Genomic DNA, 13,190 nt, shown 5'->3' with positions numbered 1-13,190 from the left:
AACCACAGCGTCTTCATCACTGAAATACTGTGCAGATAGAGCTCTGCTAGGATTTGGGATTGTACACCTTTGATTCCTCAATTGGACCATAAGGACAATGTTTATGTGGGTCAAAGGACATGTGATATGAGAGGCTCATCGTGACCAGATCTCGCAATATTTAAAAATGACTTTAAAAAGCTACCAGGTAGAGGGTGGGGAGCCCTGACCTAGATGGCCTGGGCTCACCCAATCTTGTCAGATCTCGGAAGCTAACCAGGGTCAGCCCTAGTTAATACTTGGATGGGAGACCACCAAGGAAGTCCAGGATCACTATACAGAGGCAGGCAATAACAAACCACCTCTGAAGAAGAAGAATTGGTTCTTATATGCCAACTTTCTCTACCACTTAAGGAAGAATAAACCGGCTTACAATCACCTTTCCTTCCCCTCCCCACAACAGACACCCTGTGAGGTAGGTGGGGCTGAGAGTGTGACTAGCCCAAGGTCACCCAGCTGGCTACACGTGTAGGAGTGGGGAAACCAATCTAGTTCACCAGATTAGCCTCCGCCACTCATGTGGACGAGCAGGGAATAAAATCTGAGTCCACCGCTCTTAACCACTACACCACGCTGGCTCTGGTCATCTCTTGCCTTGAAAACCGTACAAGGTCAGTCAGCTGCGACTTGCTGGCACTTTCCACCACTAGAGGGTGGGGAATAGGATGATGTGGGTTATGGCAGTGGTGGAATTTAGCAATTTCCGTGGCAGACAAAAGCCCTACTGAACTGCTGTTAGCCTGGGGAGAAACCAAGTAACTAGACTGCACCCATTCCTTACCTCTAACCAAGACTAATAACAGCAGGAGTGGGAAGCAATAGCATCCAGGAACATAGAGCAGCAGAATTTTTTTTTTTTTAAAAAAACCCTACAATACAGCTCCAATCCAAAGGAGGGGGAAAATCCCTCATAGTTGTTCTTTAACATTTAAAAATATGTCAGGAGATCTGACCCCAGACTGCCATGCAACACATAGCTTTGTTCTGAGTCTCACTGTAGCCCGATCTGGGAAGCTGTTTCATGATGATTTAGCGTGCAAAAACAGATTCCCATTTAGTGACCTGCCAATGAGCACCGAGGAGCGTTTTTAAAGTCTACGGTTTATTTCATAAACTTGCTTCTAAAGCAGATCAGGAGCCCTCTGTTGTATGCCATTCTAAACTCTCGCTGGCTGGCAGAAGCGCTGTGCTGGATTACTGCGCCTGCTCCGGCTCTGCTTTATCAGGCTCTGTTGGCTCTTCCTTCCCTGCTGGCTCTTCTTTCCCTGCTACTTCTTCTTTGGAGTCCTTCACTTCTTTTCTTGTTTTGTATCCCCTGAAGCTGGCCTGGATTTTTGTGGCCGCTTGCTCTTCTGTTAATTTAACACCATTTCCTTCAGTGGTGCCTGATGTCTTGGCTTCCTCCTGAAAGAGAGAGAGAGAGAGCAACTTACATGTGTACATTTTGTGTTTTAACCAGCAGATGGTTTAGAAGTTTTAACGTAGTATTTAAAAAGTTACATTTTTTAAAAAAAACTAACTTGTGATAATCTCTGTTTTCCCCAAAGGCACTTTGGAAGCTGATTCCAAGGGTGGGTGGGAAAAACTGCATCTTGTTATGTCACTTTTCAGATCTGTGTGTGCAACAAGACATCGGTGAGGCTATTTTTAGTGCCACATCTTGTGAACGTCGCTTGGGCAACTTTCCATCATTTTTCAAAGTTAAGTTTTGCCCGCAAAGAATGTCAGGATTTGGCACTTAGGTAATACCAACTGTTCTCCCTTAGGTTGCAAGAGCAAATCTCTCATTCCTGGGAGAGAAAGAATGCCAAAATAGGCTGAAGCTTTCTCATCAGAATACCTGGGTGGGGGAGGGTGCCTGCACACTCAAACAATATGAAATGCACAGGGTACCATCCAGCCAGAATTAAGCACTGTGAATCCCAGAGATTTTGACAGGACAGTTAAGCAGGTATTAAATCTTTAAAGTTGAAAGCAATGGAAAGTGGAAGTGGTTAATGTTGCCTGCATACGTTCCCCACCACCACCACCCAACATTCTGTACTGAGATCGAACACAAGGTATGAAATAGCTCTCAGCTGTGGGCTACCATGTATAAGGCCAGACCAGCAGTGATACGGGGACCTATACATATTTATTCAGATGTCTTCCCATTCACCTGCCAAGTGTAAAATATGGGGAGAGTCTATTTAAAAAAAAACACACACACCTGAAAAAAGGAGGCAAGCAAAGGGAACTAAACCCTTTCTAACCCTACCCTGCTGCACTTTGTTTGGAACATTTTTTTGTCCCAGCTCATTTCCACGATCAGAAGTAGCCTAGAGGAAATATGATTACCGGTAAATCAAATCAAATCAAATCAGACCTTTATTGGCATAAAAAAATACATATTGAGGTTAAAAGGAGGTTTTAAAATTTTGAACAAGTCTCTTCCTTAGATCATATACGAGGTTTAAAAAAAATTAAAATAAGTCCCAAGAAGCTAGCAACCCCTGCAGTAACCTGAGGATAGCTGTCATTTAAAAGAAATCTAACTAGCTCCTTATCGGTGTCACCAGGGCAATCTTTCAAAAGGGGTTCAATGATCTGTTCCCGTAAGGGTGAGCCGTGCTCACAGTGTAGCAATACGTGGGCCACGGTGATATGATCAAGCAATGGAACACAGGAGCAAGGTGAAGAGCTGGGTTTAGTTCCCCTCACTTGCACACTTCACTTTGATTTTAAAAAAATAGACCCCACGCTCCTTTTATATGTGGATTGTAAGATATACTTGGATACTATTATCACGTAAGAACATAAGAACTAATCCATCCAGCCACCATCGAAGAAGGAGGAGGAGGAGGAGTTGGTTTTTATATGCCGACTTTCTCTACCACTTAAGGAAGAATCAAACCGGCTTAAAATCACCTTCCCCTCAATACAACAGACACCCTGTGAGGTAGGTGGGGCTCTAAGAGCTGTGACTAGCCCAAGGTCACCCAGCTGGCCAACCCAGTTCACCAGATTAGCCTCCGCCACTCACATGGAGGAGTGGGGAATCAAACCCGGTTCTCCAGATCAGAGTCCACTGCTCCAAACCACCACCCTTAACCACTATACAACGCTGGCTCTCAGCCAACCAGTTATTCTCTGAAGGGCCAACAAACTGGGCACAGAGGCGAAGGCCTTCTCCTAGCATTTGGTTTCAGAGGGTTACTGCATCTGAATATGGAAGCTCCCTTTTGTCACCAGGTTTCGGAGCCACTGATGGACCTATCCTCCATGAATCCCTCTAACACCCCCCCCTTTTAAAGCCATCAGTGCTTGTGGCCATTGCTACCTCCACTGTGGAATTCACTGCCAATTTAATTACTCGTTGAGCAAAGAAGTATCTCTTTTTGTCTGTCCTGTACCTCCTGCCCATCAACTTCATTGGGTGTCACCAATTTCTAGTATTATGGGAGAGGGAGAAAAAGCTCCCTCTATTTACTTTCTCCACCCCATGCATAATTTTATAAACCTCTACCAAACATCCCCTTAAGCCTTCTTTTTTTCTAAACCAAAAAGTCCTAGACTTCCCACACAAGAAAGGTTCTCCAGCCCCTTGATCATCTTGGTTTCCCTCGTCTGCACTTTTTCCAAAGCTGCAATATCCGTTTTTAGATACAGCAACCAGAATGTACACAGTATTTGAAAATGATGGCTGTAACTTCTAGTTTGGCTCTTGACTTATTGTGAGAATAAATTACACACTTGTTGTCAAAATCAGCCTGGAGATCTAAGCCAGGTGTCAGAAAATGAGCTGGCTGCTGGTTTATGTAAGAGAGTTAATCGTGCAACAAATATGAGCTGTGTAGGAGCTGGCTTTGGTGAAATGTTATCGCTCTCCCCTTGGCTGAATGGTTTAATTTCTCAAGTCTTAGCTTACAGTGGAGGGATTATTTTGTGATCTGGGGCTCTAAACCAAAATAACAGGGAAGCAGGGAGTCTCTTTCACCACTAGACAGACATCCAATCTACATGTGGTGTTTGGGATCAGATCTCCAGATTTGTCTGGGATCAGATCTCCAAATTTAACATTAGGAATGCCACAGCGCTCGGTCAGGGGCGGTTTAACCCTTTTCTTTTCTAACCCAAGACTTCAGAAAAGTTAAAGGATGAGGCCATATTTGACACTGGCTACAACCACACTCCCTGTCTGGCCTCTCTGGTTTGGTGGGCTCTCACTGTGGCTTTTTGTGGAAATACCAAGATCAGCACAGGTTAGCCAACAACAAAGGGACTGAAATTCTCAGTTTCAGGGAAGATTACTTACTGATTCAGCGGATTCTTCTTTCTTATCCTCTGTTTGACCATCTCCTTTTGGAGGGGCAAGTTCCTGCAAAAATAGCGACCCTTTTTAGTACATCAGTCAGTCAACGGTAAGGGTGGTAAAGGTGAGGCTTTATGCATACCGGGAAGCCAAACTTTTGCTGCTAGAGATTCACAAAACCTTCTATCTAGAAGCACCATGGGTTAGCATTTCTACAAATGATAAGCCAGGTTAAGAAGTCCAGCATAGTTCTTTTTACACTGCATACTTTTAGAGGATTTCCTGTTGCCTCTGGTGCATTTTGTCATTCCCTGCCCCTGGATTTGCAGGACACATTGCAGCAGGACCATGCTAAACTCATGCTGGACCTCTTTGTAAAGCCGTGTTCCATTCAGATCTCTACTAGAATGGCATGAACAAATTGTCACTCCACAATGAGGGGAATGGTCATCTGAACCGACAAATTTGTGTACGCTGCAGGAAAAGAGATGCTTACAATATAAACCAGGACTTACATTGAAAGCACGATTGTTGTAGTATCTATCCTCTAGTTTTGCTCCCCACACCGTCGGGTCATACCCAGTTTCTGAAAAGAAAGCATAGTAAACAAACAAAAAAACCCACATTTGGTACCACAGCAATTAAGAGAAAGAGCTGTGAACTGTAGCTCAAATATCCTCTGCCCACAAACTCACTTAGGCAAGCTGTTCAGGCTCAGTCACTGTAGCCCCATCTTCAGGCTGGAGAATAGTTGGCTTTTTCCAGGGTTGTTGTAGAGGATTTCATGATAATGTGTATTAAGTGCTTTGAACACTGAAAACACTACATAAATGCTAAAAACTTTTATTACTAGCTCTCCTAAGAAACAAAATAATATCTCCCTGGCCATGGTCTAATTATTAAGATGTTAAGATGAAAAGACAGTCATGCTAGGAAAAGTAGAGGGCAGCAGGAAAAGAGTAAGACCCAACAAGAGGTGGATTGACTCAATAAAGGAAGCCACAGCCCTCAATTTGCAAGATCTGAGCAAGGCTGTCAAAGATAGGACATTTTGGAGGACACTGATTCATAGGGTCGCCATGAGTCGGAAGCGACTTGACGGCACTTAACACACACACACACAAGATGTCTAACATAGCAGATGTTAGATGACATTCCTTGGCCTAAGTTTGCACTTGACAGATTTATATATATATTAAAAAAACTAAATATTGACAGATTCATCTCTACTCACCCGAGTGTGCAATGTAATGTGTGACCAGAACTTTGTATTATTTTAAAACAACAGATTTGCCCTATATTAGATGGTGCGAAGAGAGCCAGCTTGGTGTAGTGTTAGGTATTGGACCAGGACCTGGGAAACCCAGGTTCGAATCCCCACGTAGCATAGAAGCTGGGTGACCTTGGGTTAGTCACACACTCTCAGCTCTGACCCTGGCTAGTATTTGCTTGGGAGACCTCCAAGGAATACCAGGGTTGTGACATGAAGGCAGGCAATGGCAAACCACCTCTGAACATCTCTTGCCTTGAAAACTCTATGGGGTCACCATAAGTCAGATGTAACTTGATGGCAAAAAAAAAATGGTGAAAACATAGCTTTCAATGCTGATTTTTAGGTTTAGAGACTGCCCTTATTGATTTATGCCACTTTTGAGACATGAACCCATCCTGTGCGCAGTTATATCCCCTGTCTATCACCTTCTCTCTCTCTTAACATCCAAACTCTAGGACACCATGGGGTAAATTCTACAAGCCTGGCCACCCCAGCTGTTGCTTCTTCTAAGTTTTCTATCCTATTTGCAAAAATAGACAAGTCTGCAGTTTCCTTCCAATGTGTAACAATGTCTTAGCTACATACACTGAAGAATATTTTGGGCCAGAATTCACAGAATCCTATTGTGCAGTTGCCAGCTTTTACAATGCTGCATACGGTGAAACCATCCCCCTCGCAGTCAATCTGCCTAGCAACATCCATACATATAGCACCCATGGCATTGTGAAGCTTAGCATAAGTTGCAGGAAATAATTATTCCAAGCCCCACCCCCCCTAAGAAAAAAGATTTCTACCCTCAGCTAAGGCCCAACTAAGAACAGGGGGGAAAAACCACAGGTTGTGTGTGACACTGAAGGATGCTCTCTGTTGCACATTCAGCACATTGCCCACTCACTACTACCTTTTCTTGCATAACATCATCCTTCTCTGAGCATTGCACACAAGAAGCCAGAAAGCTCAGAGCTGGCCTATGAGTCATCCTGTAATTAAAAACATGTTTGTAGCTTAGCAGATCAGCTCAATTGCTTCCTCTGGCCCACGGTTTCCTACAAAGCATTGCAAACTTCTTCTCAGAGAACCAAGAGCTTCGATGCTATAAAGAGAAAGCCACCACAAATAATATGAAATCAGCCAGTAAGCCCAGGCTGATTAAGGAGTTTCAAATGAGGGAAGGGCCTCAAAACCGTAAGCGGCTTCCCCCCCTCTCGACCAAGTGTCTTCCCCACTAACGATAGCATGTAAGGAAGATGGTATAAACGGGAAAGGGAAGGAAAATACTGTAGGAACTCTGTTCCTTGGGTCCAGGCCAGGTCAAGCAATATCCTGATCAGTTCTTGTACATCAAGTGGTAGGAAAGTACCTCATAGACCCATAAACCCACACCCTCATATTGGTGAGCAGAGTTTAACTGGTGTACAGGCAGAGCCCTGTGCCTCTTATACCATGACCCCGCCCCCCAATACTGCACCAAGAAAATACAGATTCTCCAATTTGAAAACTTGGATTTTGGAATAATTTTTTCTAGCATGTAGTATTGTAATGGAGGGTATAAAGAGAAACGGAAGGGCAAGATCAGTGTGGTTAGATAACAAGACTGTTACGGTAAAAGGCAGGAACTTTAAGAAGAAGACAGCTGGAGAAAACTTGAGCAGTCTCCTGTCCACTGTCAGATCTTCTCAATATCCTTCACCAGACAATGTCCACATGATTGTAAGCTACTCTCCACAGCTGAAGGCTAGGAACTGGCTTGTTTAAAAATAAGTGCTGGAAGCCATTATGGTGACGGTGTTGGATTTAAACTAAGAAGACTTGCGTTCAGATCCAGTGAGGTGGATCATGCTAATATAACGATGGCCAGTTTCTCTGTTTTCTCTCAGCTTAACCCACCTCACTAGGGTTGCCAACCTTCAGATACTTGCTGGAGATCTCCTGCTATTACAACTAATCTCCAGCCGATAGAGATCAGTTCCCCTGGAGAAAAAGTCCGCTTTGGCAATTGGATTCTATGGCGTTGAAGTCCCTCCCCTCCCCAAACCCCACCCTTCTCAGGCTCCACCCCCAAAACCTCCTGCCGGTGGCAAAGAGGGATCTGGCAACCCTACACCTCACAGAGTTGTTGTGCACATAAAAAGGGAGGGGAAAGGCCCATGTACACCATACTGAGCTTCTTGGTAGAAGGGAGGGCTATACAGAGTTTGCGTGAGATAGCACAGTGTGTGATCATGCTTTGCTCTTGCAGACTTAGGAGGTAAATACACTGGGGTTCACAGGGACAAAGGAGGACACAATGTAGCCACACAGCTCAAACAGTTCACAGTGCTGAAAAACACATGAATTTCAAAGCCTTTCCAAATCTTGGAAAAACAGAGGAAGAGAAGTTCAGCTCACAGTCCTCCTTGGGAGTACATCCCATTGAACACTGTGGGACTTACTTTTAAATAAACCTGCTTAGGATTGTGCTGCACGGGTCTTTTCTAGGGCATGGGGAAGAAGGATTTACATGCGAACACAGGAAAATATGTTAAATCAGCTCCATTTATGCTCACTTTCTCTTTCAAGTAGGAGATTTTCAAAATATTTGGCTGCGAAGGATGGTATGTCTTGCGGCTGGTTCCTCAAAACTTCTCTGGCAAGCCCTTCAAGCAGATTTGCGAATCCTCGAGGAATGCGTTGAGTGGTGTTGGAGAATGGAATAGACATTGTCTTTTAATAGGCTTCTACCGCACCTGCAGTTTCATTACAAAAGCGGTGAATGACTCATATCCGAAAACAGGCATACTTGTTCTATTGATATGTTATAATATTCTTGTTGTTTTAGCACAAACAAATATAGCAAGTTTTACAGCAAGTTAGGAAACTCATACCTCCTCCATCCCCAGCACCATTCAATGAATCAAGTACGAACATCACAATATCTGATAGTGACCTGGCTGGCTCTTATGTGGGCAACAAAAGCTGCAAACTGGGCCATGCTCAGACCACATCCTCAGAAGACTCCCCAGGTATGCAGAAAAATATGATTTCAGGAATTAATCAAAACCATACAAGAGCAGCCTTCTGAATTTTGAGAGCAGCTGAATGTCAGAAAAAGAGGAGAAGGGGGGAATCAGCTTGTTTAAACTACTTGGAGCTGAATAGAATCCTGGATGAATGCTGAAGACCCCAGGTTCAATCTCTGGCAGGTTACAGGTTTTAAATTGTAATGTTTTAACTATGACTTGTAAGCCATCTTAAGCTACAAGGAAAGGCAGGATATAAATATTATGAAGATCTTCCTCTGTCTGATACCCTGGAGAGTCCCTGCTCATCAGAGTAGACAGTACTGACTTTGAAAGGCCAATGGTCTGACTCAGTATAAGGCAGCTTCATGTGTACATGTCCTTCTTTCTGCCATTAAAAATAAGCTCTAGGAAATTAAATACCTACAATGTTAAGTTATGAATTTCCAAATAGCAAAGTCAGGAAGCACAAGAGTTAAAGTTGAGATATCAGCACTAATCCTTGCTCCTTTGGAGAACCTACCAATGCTAAATTTGAGTTGCCTTTGATACAGTCACAGTTTACATTTGCAGCTCATCAGAGGGAACAAGTGTGAACATTTACATCTCTCACTACTCCTAATGAATGTAATTAGAGGCACAAATACTTCGGTCTACTCACCGCAAATTATACTAATTTGCCTTCTTTTTTATGCTGTTGTTAGACCCTGGCTGGGCTTTATTGGTTTGTTATTTGTTATTGGTTTGCCTTAAGCACATCTGTGGTGGGCAGCATTTCTTTCTTTATTTGCCGTCGAGTCACAGCTGACTTATGGTTTTCAAAGCAAGAGACAACCAGAGGTTGTTTGCCGCTGCCTGCCTCTGCGTGGCAACCCTGGACTTCTTTGGTGTTATCCCATGCAAATACTGACCAGGGCCGACCCTGCTTAGTAGCCAAGATCTGATGAGATTGGGCTAGCCTGGGCTATCCAGGGCAGGGCAGGCAGCACATACATTCTCTAAATGCATATTTTTTAAAAAATTCTGCTTGTAAGCAGTACACTATCTTTCTGGACATTTACTTTGTCATTTTGTCAAGCATTTAACATTAGTGTGTCTGGATTGTGTCCAATCTATATAGGGGCCCAAATGTACACTTTAGAATTTGATGTGGTGGGTTGAGATACTTGCAAAGTTGGTAGAGAAAAATCACTTGACATCTCCCTTTGAACTACCTGTTGTTGTTTTTTGTCACTGTTATTTAGAGTTCTAGCATCCAGATGCTAACTGTGTTTACTTGGAAAGCTCTCACTGAGGTCAAGAGGACTTGCTTACAAGTAAATAAGATCAGGATGCAGCCTTTAGAGCCCACAGCTAATCACGTTTACTCAGAAGTCCCCAGAAGTCATGAAGATTTATTCCTTAGTTAAGTGCACTTAAGATCAAAGCCTTGGGTAAGTCATACATTACCTAGACAGAATGGAAAGTAGCCATAATGCAGAAGCTCCACGCCTTTTAGGTAACACATGAATCACACTTTCGTTTTATTTTCTGCAGTTATTTTGAGAGTGGAAAAAATGTACTGGGAATGCACAGAGAAGAGGGTCTGTAGCATGTGATATGAAGGAGCGATGGATGACTAGAAAAGTGCATTGTGTGTAGAGAAAAAGCGCTGTTCCTGCTGAGAGACCATTGGGTCAAGGATGAGCAATGGACTAAAGATAATATAAATAAAATAAAGGATACCATCAATGACAAAGGCTATTAATAGTACAACCAACATAAAGAGTACAGGAAATTTATTCCTTATGATTTGCTAGAGATCACACGCAACATATCTCATTAATGAAAAACACATAACATCCATAGGCAAATTTGGCTCTAGTGTGCAAAAAAGCTTATGCCACCATTTGGTTTACACATGCAGCAAGATGTGGTAGAATCAAAGCGGGCAGAATGGCAAGTATACCTCTTCAAGGTGGGGATGTGCTTGCTATCACATAAGAGACTCCCTACAAGTAAAAGGCTAGTCTGGAAGGTTAGGATTGCCAACCTCCAGGTGGGGCCTGGTGGTCTCCTGGAATGACAATTGATCTCCAGACGACAGAGATCCTTGCCCCTGGAGAAAATGGCTTCTTTGGAGGGTGGGCTCTGTGGCATTATACCATGCTGAGCTCCAATTCCTGTCCAAACCCCGCCCTCCCCAGGCTCCCACCCCCCAAAAATCCCAAGGTATTTCCCAACCCAGAGCTGGCAACCCTATGGAAAGAAGAAAAAGACGAGTTAGTTTTTATATGCCGACTTTCCCTACCACTTAAGAGAGAATCAAACCAGCTTACGATCACCTTCCCTTCCCCTCCCCACAAAAGACACCCTGTCAGGTAGGTGGGGCTGAGAGAGTGTGACTAGCTCAAGGTCACCCAGCTGGCTGCATGCGTAGGAGTGGGGAAACAAATCCAGTTCACCAGATTAGCCTTCACTGCTCATGTGGAGGAGTGGAGAATAGAACCCGGTTCTCCAGATCAGACTCCACCATCACTTCAAACCACCGCTCTTAACCACTACACCACGCTGGTGGTGATTCATTCCCTGCTGTACTAGTTTTCCATTGTAGAGGGTTTTGTGTGTGTGTGTGTGTGTGTGTTTTAATGCAAGGAACACTTAGAAATGCAATTTCTCATCTGCTCTTCCTAGGCCAGTATACCACCTCATCCTGCTTCATGTGTAAACCTGGGAAGACTTTGAGGGGTTTATAGGGTTGTCAGGTCCCTCTTCGCCACCTGCGGGAGGTTTTTGGGGCGGAGCCTGAGGAGGGCGGGGTTTGGAGAGGGGAGGGACTTCAGTGCCATAGAGTCCAATCGCCAAAGTGGCCATTTCCTCCAGGGGAACTGATCTCTATCGGCTGCAGATCAGTTGTAATAACAGGAGGTCTCCAGCTAGCACCTGGAGGTTGGCAACCCTAGGTTTCTAATTGAGACATGCTGCCAGGACGCCCCGCCCCTCCTTCCCAATGTGACAGGAGGCGTCCGCGGTAGCTACTCCCCCCTGCGGGCCACTCTGCCCATGCTCAACGACACCCTGGCTTTAGCAGCCTGACCCAAGATTGAAAACTCGACCGTGAAAGCAGGATCCGGGGTTTAGGATCCAGGGCTTAGACTCGCAGCAGGGCTCACCGCGTTTTTCCTGCACTCCCCGATTCTTTGGCTGGGAGGATGCGGGAGAGATCAAAAAAGCCCGACCTGTCCACAACTACAGCGCCACAGTTGCCGGTTGCCTCGGCAACGCGAGAGCCGACGGCAAGCGGGAAGGGACAAAACAACGGCCCCTTTGGGAGGTTGTCCCGGAATCCTCCCTGTCCGTTGAAGCCCCGCCCACCCGCGCCTTTTAAGCGCCCTCTATTGGCTGAAGGCCCCGCCTCTCCAAATTTTCCGTTGGCCCGGCGCTGTCCGTTACCTCAGCCTCGCCTCTATACTTTCGGTATTCGTGGCGGCGGAAGAGGTGGCGGCAGAACCGAGGCCTTAGGTCCGAGCCGGGGAGCCTTGGCTCCTTAAACATGTCTTGCTAGGGCCCGTTGGCTTCGCCCTCTGAGGGGGTCGTGCGCGAGGAAACGGCCGTCTCGGGCTGGCCTGTCATAAAGGGCCGCTGTGACATCAGGGACTAGGCCTCAGGCTTGAATAGGGGCGGGGATATGAAGGCAGGTCCTCCAGAATTTGGCAGAGAAAGAGGCCTTGCATGTAGTGGACAGGCATCCGGGAGACCCAAGTTCAGTTCTCCGCTCTGGAAGCTTGCTGGGTGACCTTGGGCTAGTCACACGCTCTCGGCCTGTCCTGCCGTGTAGGGTTGTTGTGAAGTTAAAATGGAGGCGAGGGAAGCGATGCAAGGAACACCTATTGGGGAGAAAAGTGGGGTATAAGTTGTGTGAGCCAGCCTTATTGAAGGCTGTCTCCTGCCAGTTTAAAAACTAAGGGGGCATTTGCTGTTTGGAGCTGCAGCCCTATTTGCGGCTGGAGGGAGGAGTTGTCTTCTGCTGCATTGGTTTAGATATTTGTATTGCATTTTTCTGCACTGGCGACTCAAAGTTTTGTACATCAGTCTCCCATCCTCCATTTTATCCTTACGACAACTACCATGTCAGGTAGGTTGGGCTATGAGAGAGCATGTTTACTCAGAAGTAAATCCCACTGTATTTAATGGGGCTTATCACTAAGTAAGTGCATAGGATTGCAGCCTTATTATGACAAGTCTGGCAAATCACTACAAAAATTAACAAGGCGTAGTCCAAAAATTAACAAGGCGTAGCCTTCAGTTTGCAAGATCTGAGCAAGGCTGTCAAAGATAGGACATTTTGGAGGACTTTCATTCATAGGGTCGCCATGAGTTGGAAGCGACTTGACGGCACTTAACACACACACACAGTCCAAAAAACCCAAATAATCCCAGTGCTTTCATACAGGCAGTCCCTTAGAAAATAAGAAATTTTGGCGCAAGTTGCATGACAACAAAACACCTTAAAGGTTGAGGTTATTCCTTTACAATACACTTTGCCTTATGTATATATGTGAGGTCATAAGGAAGCTTGTCTCTTTAAGATGTTGGCGGATCAAGTTCT

At 45.0% G+C, this 13,190-nt stretch overlaps 1 protein-coding gene across 1 annotated transcript; it reads right to left on the bottom strand.

Moving 5' to 3' along the window:
• Nucleotides 1-1,233: 1,233 nt before the first annotated feature.
• Nucleotides 1,234-8,323, bottom strand: SPA17 (sperm autoantigenic protein 17). The gene is made up of 4 exons (XM_056860935.1): nt 8,150-8,323; nt 4,846-4,916; nt 4,334-4,396; nt 1,234-1,443 (listed from the first exon to the last, which is right to left on the bottom strand). Exons 1-4 carry the CDS (start codon nt 8,301-8,303, stop codon nt 1,234-1,236), a joined length of 498 nt encoding a protein of 165 aa, XP_056716913.1. The 5' UTR covers nt 8,304-8,323.
• Nucleotides 8,324-13,190: the final 4,867 nt, after the last annotated feature.

Source organism: Euleptes europaea, chromosome 14, assembly GCF_029931775.1.
Source record: "Euleptes europaea isolate rEulEur1 chromosome 14, rEulEur1.hap1, whole genome shotgun sequence".
In the NCBI taxonomy this organism is placed as follows: domain Eukaryota; kingdom Metazoa; phylum Chordata; class Lepidosauria; order Squamata; family Sphaerodactylidae; genus Euleptes; species Euleptes europaea.
This window is presented reverse-complemented; position numbering and strand designations above follow the sequence as displayed.